Source organism: Anneissia japonica, unplaced genomic scaffold (genome assembly GCF_011630105.1).
Source record: "Anneissia japonica isolate Jap-2015-1 unplaced genomic scaffold, ASM1163010v1 scaffold287834_len5846547_cov211, whole genome shotgun sequence".
Taxonomy (NCBI): domain Eukaryota; kingdom Metazoa; phylum Echinodermata; class Crinoidea; order Comatulida; family Comatulidae; genus Anneissia; species Anneissia japonica.
In genome coordinates, this window is record NW_022704992.1 from 4,400,157 (window position 1) to 4,406,553 (window position 6,397).

The window sequence follows — 6,397 nt, forward strand, 5'->3', positions numbered from 1 at the left end:
TACTGTTTTTGTCATTCATTTTTTGAGTTACTATTCTGTATTATGAAGATTCACAACAGTACTTTTATTACACTGGTCAACATGGTGGATAGCACTCAAGACTCACTTGGGGTCATGGACCTACGCATTTTTTAGAAGACAGTTATTCATTTATTACATTACAATTTATTTCCTATTTTCACTAATGCAGTCTGTAGGTGGTTCCCCATACTGGAACACTCTGTCACTCTGGCCATACTACCAAGATGGCCTTTCACGCTGTCATGCATACTGCAAGTGCTGATGACAGATAGGATAGGCCGACAATCCAACATGGTTGCATCAACCTGGCTCCAAGTCACCACTATAAACATGGTTCAAATACAAGTTTAAAAATTGCAGATCTCTGGCAATTTTGAACTGTTGTGTTCTGTTCCAATGAGCAGCTATTTTTGCTATACCTGACAGGCAAATTACTCTGCATTAGCATTTTTCGCAAGGTATACACAGTTCTTTGTCCCCTACCCCTTTATTTGTTTTACAATAACAGGAAAATGTTATATTTAATATAGACGCACACCTTTTCTATTGTCATAGCTGTATTATGATTTCTTGTGTTCTGTTTAAGGTAGTTTTTTAAATAAGAAGTGTGAGATTTTTATGTATTGTTGATGCCAGTGGAAGGCTAATAGAGAAATAAAGTATCAGTGTATCTTCCTGCACATTCGAGCCACACTAGCCAAATCTTATCTGTGAGGAGCTTAAGGGGCTGCCTCTAGCTCTAATGACTTGCAGGGGATTTTATAAGCTGCTTCCTTGTCTGGCCTCATAAAATAACCTGCAAATTCTAGCTAGTTTTCAGCAGGACTCGGCCTTCTAAAAGTGTCATAGATGCAAAACTGTGTAGTGTGGATGCTCCATCTGTACCTTTCATGGCTCCCCTCCCCTCCCTCTATTTTAACATGAATATTTCACTACTTTAGCCCTAATGGTGGGGCGGAGTTGGATGCGAACCTTTGTCACCTCATTTCATCGGGGAAAGGAATCTCTGCCACCACTTTTGAATTCCTATTGCTCAAGTAAAAAATATAAACACCACCCATATACATATAGACCACCCATATACATATATACAGTATATAATGTAATAAAAAAAAAATGTATTGAAAAATTATAAAACATGAAAAATACAGTAGTTGCAATAATTAGAATAAACACAATATAACTATTTAATTGAGATCAATTACTAGAGGATATTAACTTAATTTAGTAGGAAACTCAACACCTACATGAACCCCCACCTAAGGACCAAAACCAGCTTTGATTATACTAAATTAGAGGCTCTTAAGGGACTACATTCAATTAAGAAAACATATTAACCTTTGATACAAAATATACTGCACAGTATGTTTCTTAGCTTTTGTATTTTGCTGTTTTTTATATGTTTATACCTGAATAAATAAATAAAAAATATATATAAAAACAAAATCAGTGAACAAAATTGGACAACACTTTAACTTGCCACAATCCTGTAGACGATTTGGAAATTTTTAGGAGGGATTACGTTAAAAGCCAAGTTAAGCATTAGTTTGCGGTACAGTAAGTATTGAAGCAAGCGCAAGTGTAATACATGGATCTAATTGTACTTGTGTATTGGCTGACTTTACCAAAAGGCCTGTCCAATTTCAACAATAAAACTTGCAAGTAAATCACACATGCATTCCATCTACCATATGGAAATGCATGTCCACCTGAATACACAAATATGCAAATTAGTTTTTCCTGCCTATTGATGGATTTGTATGAGTAATGTTAATAATGCATGAAAGTGACTAGTGTAGTACAAGTGTGGTGTGATCAACGGTGTTCTGCATTTTAGTGAAAGAGATCAAAACTTGTTTCACAAATTTTCACTTTTAATAGATAGTAAGATTTGAATTTAGACTTGAGTATAAGGAACAATTGATTACTTGATTTATTGCTACCTGCCATTAACAAATAAGACTTGCATATACTGTACATATCCTCAAAACAATATACAATAGCCCGTATTTATTGAAAACATTTCAACACAGTAAATTCTTGGTATAACTAACTCTATAAAGAAATGGATAAAAGATAAAAATTATTTACAATTGTCATGTAAATCCCTGGTTCTCAACAATCTATGGTCCAAAAATGAATTGCAAATTCTAAACCTTGGCTGTGAAATTGAAAAAATTGTTTAAATTGCTGTGTGAATTGTTTGATTCTATCAAATCAATCAACCCAAAATTAGTCACTTAATTTTCCAAAGTTCCCCAAACAAATGATAGGCCTATGCACGCATTCCCTGTGGTATAGGCCTATGCACGCATTGCCTGTGGTATAGGCCTATGCACACATTCCCTGTGGTATAGGCCTATGCACGCATTGCCTGTGGTATAGGCCTATGCACGCATTCCCTGTGGTATAGGCCTATGCACGCATTCCCTGTGGTATAGGCCTATGCACGCATTCTCTGTGGTTTTTCTCAGCTGAGAACAAAATGCATGCTCACTGCTATTGAAAGCTGATACAAATGTTTTGAAGTTTAATGAATATCAACAATGCTGTATATGGATTCAAATTGAAAACAAAAGGCATGACAGAGTATTTTTATTCATCAACCTGTATTACACAGAAAATGTATTCATAAAAAACTTGTACATTATAGTCAAAAGCATAAATCCCATATAAGCATTATTTTTTTTTTTTTTTTACTTTTGGGGATGTGGCTAGAATTAAAATATTTTTGATGATTAAATTGAACTCCTGAATGTCAAATTAAGAGTGCAGCCTTAAGTTTTCTTTTAAGTGCCAAATCCATCACACAACTAAGGAGAACTGGCATTTTGAGTGACTTAAAAATGGATTTAAATTTGAAAAAGTTGAGAACCAGACATTTAAATTATAACCGACATGATCACTGATATGACTAGGACTAACCCTGGATGGCTGACATGACTATGAACTGCCCTTGCTTACTGATCCCTACAGTCCATGGTACCATCAACCTGATAGCTGACATAACTTGGGTCAGCTGTAAGATTTGCATTGTAGCAAAGATTATACACAATCCTAACACTGAAACTTTTATATATTCCAAAAACACCATAGCAAGATAATTATACAACTGTACAAAAGAATATTGTAGAACAGAGAAAGTAAATTAAACATAGCAAGAAAATGTAACATACAGCAAAGAATACCACAAGAGAATTAAATGTGTTAATTCACAGCAAAAGAACGCAACAGAGCAGTAAAAGCACTGGTAACAGTTTTACCATAGCAAATAGTAGCAAAATACCATACCATAGTACCAGATGGTTCAACAGAACAGTATATAGTTAAGCAGAGAATACAATAGTTTACCATACCAAACAATGCATGTCTATAGTTGGTCAAAGAATACAATAGTAGTACAATTGACCAAAAAACTATAAAACTGTCTTAAGATTAATCTTGGTTTAAAAGCTTTTACTTACTTAGAACACAGTACTGGTGAGCGACGGATCCAGGATGTTTTTGCTGGAGGTTGTGTGGCTCCATTGTCTGGGGAGGGGGGAGAGGAGGGTGGAGATTGAAGGTGTTCGCTTGTTCTCTCTTATCTATTGTGGGAATACATGGTACATGATCCCCGGAAACTAGCTATTTTGGTTTCCATACAATCGCTACACGCTATCACCGATAGATATCAGTGATGCTGATATGTTGGTCGAATCGGAGGTCCTTCCCGATTGCGTTGGGGTCTGCTACGCAATACGACGATTGCACTGAAAACACTGCAGCGACAGTGTAGCAATCTTAAGGAAACCAGGCTTCAACAAAACGATTTCATACTTGGTTAGAGAATATGTTTGGCTGATGCTGGGGTGGGGTGGGGTGGGGGAGTGGAGCAGAGTGCACCCCTTGCACACCCTGGATCTGGCGCAGGATAAATACTGTACTATAATAAAAATGTGTTGATCATTTAAATATCCTTAAACAATAGGAAAATAAATTTGCATTGAGAGTCTCTGCTAAATGAAACATATATAACTCACCCAAGTAGGGAATAGTAATATCATAAATTCTAATACAAAATTTTTTACTTGAATATAGTCATTATTTTCAGTAAACATAATAATACATTGACCAATCACTAATTGTGGGAAATAAACCCATCTAAAAAAAAACAAAGAAACATATTTGTGCTATATAAACATTTACTGCTACAAATCTCTTGAATATGTGAGATAAAGTATAAACATTCAAGATTTAAATTTGAAAAAAAAAAGTTACAACCCATATCATACAATAGCAATATATATGAATATGTTTGTTCTTTCCACAATGTTAACATTCAAATTTGCATATAGTATATATGTATTGGAAATAACTAAAAAAATTGAATTGAATAATTGTTGAATACATGAATTTACAAATGATGTAAAAAGACTAAAAGGATCTACCTTCTGTTCAATATTTTACCCTGTTCATCAGCTGTACTTTGTGTTTTAATGGTACAGTCACTGTATATATATATATATATAAAGCCTTAATAGAGAACATACGAGCACCAAATATTACTAAACACGTTTTATACATACTTATTCAAAGTAGAGATAAATTGGACAGGTTGATTTGTGGCCAATTACAAAATAAATGTTCAAATCTTCTATAATTTTAAAGAAATGAAACACTTTTAAAAAGGTTAATTAATATCAACAAACAAGTAATCTTTATTTTCCTTCTGAAAGGAAAATTAAATGGCAGAAAATTAACTGACGTAAATGAGTACATCTACGTAAGACAAATAAGTCTTAACAAGTCTTTTAATAAGATTTTTTTCAAGACAAATAAGTTCAAAGTTTGTTAAAAGTTACAATATTTACCATATAAAAGTATAAACTACAATTGGATTTCATAGCACATACTAACTGTGTAGTTTTTGTTGGGATGGTGAAAAGGAGGAACCTTAGTTTACTACCAATCTGAAAAATATTAAATTCTCAGACTCTTAAAAATTGTCTACCCGGCCTGGTTTTCAGAATCATGTGCAAATCGCTTTTTTTCTTGGTATTAGCATTGTTGATTTATTAAGGACAATCATAATCGATTTACATTTATACTGAATAACGATTTATGGGTATATGTTACACCATCATTGAATAGTATTATGTTTTACAGTATGTAACTGTATTGTTTATTTGCAATATATATGTAGATATTTTCCTGAATATTACCACAATGAAACCTGCTCTCTTCTGTTCATACTACAGACATATATTAACCTAAAAGGTTATTATTCTCACGATGAAGATTACTGTGGTTTGAGATTTTACTGCTTCTTCAACACATCTTTCATTTGGGTTTTGGTCTTTAAAGTGTGGTGTCGGTGTTCCCGTTATCAGATCTCACTGCATCCATCCCGTCAGTTGCGCTAGGTTTGGTTAAGCCGTCCAACTCATTTGAATCTCCTTCTTCCATCTTGTGATGTTCGGCCTCAATCAATTCCTTTTTCGCAAGATGATCAACAATAGCAGCACCGAAGGAGTCTCCTAATACATTGATGGATGTACGACAGCGATCACTGAGGATTAAGTGTCAGAGGTTACTCATTAATATTCATAGTGTTAAATGAAAATGTATGTTTCATCAATGTTGAAATATTTTCTGCACAATTTTTAGAAATTAATTCTACAAAGAAAAAAAATATCAATATAAATGTTTTAATAGTAATAGGAACCATATTATTATGTTTTATGTTTATGTTCTATATTTTCCTTTCAGAATAACAGCAGTTTAGCTCAATCGGTTAAAGTAGTGGTAGCCACTTGCATGCACTGAACCGTGGGAATATCTAGGTTCCGGGTTCAATTCCCATCGCTGCTCTCCTTGTGTTTCAGCTGGAGGGCTGGAATACAAGTTACGATAGTGCGCTGTCTTTCAGATAAGACGTTCAAGCCGTTGGTCCTGTGTGCAATATGGCTCACGTGCACGTTAAAGAACGCAGTACATTCTTCGTGAAGGAGCAGGGGATTGTCTCCCAGTGTACTGCCCAATTCACCACCAGAAGGATCCCACTGGAAATAAGTATTTGGACTTAGTGGGTTTCCTTGGTGTGATTCACACTGAAATACTCCTATCCTATCCTAGTCTCAGACATTTGATATGTACATTCTATTTTGTATTACTGCAGTAGAGGCTTTCTGATTCATCACAAAAATTATAACAAACATTTTGAGTTTCATTTCTTTTATTTTCGATGATCAAACATTAAAGAAACAATTTATTTACTATGATGTTTTTGATCAAATATGGGCCAAAACTAATGAATATATTCATTAGATGTAAATTATTTTTTTAAAAATTATGATGATGACGACTTTAATTCAAAAGTTAATATTAAAAATAA

The 6,397-nt window shown here is 34.0% G+C and overlaps 1 protein-coding gene across 1 annotated transcript in view; it reads right to left on the reverse strand.

Moving 5' to 3' along the window:
• Positions 1-4,014: 4,014 nt before the first annotated feature.
• Positions 4,015-6,397, reverse strand: part of LOC117104877 (excitatory amino acid transporter 2-like) — a 35,915-nt gene continuing 33,532 nt past the window's right edge. Inside the window, exon 11 of the mRNA XM_033245757.1 lies at positions 4,015-5,572. Within this exon, the coding sequence (XP_033101648.1) occupies positions 5,362-5,572 (211 nt within the window). The 3' untranslated portion in view covers positions 4,015-5,361. The remainder of the gene's footprint in view (positions 5,573-6,397) is intronic.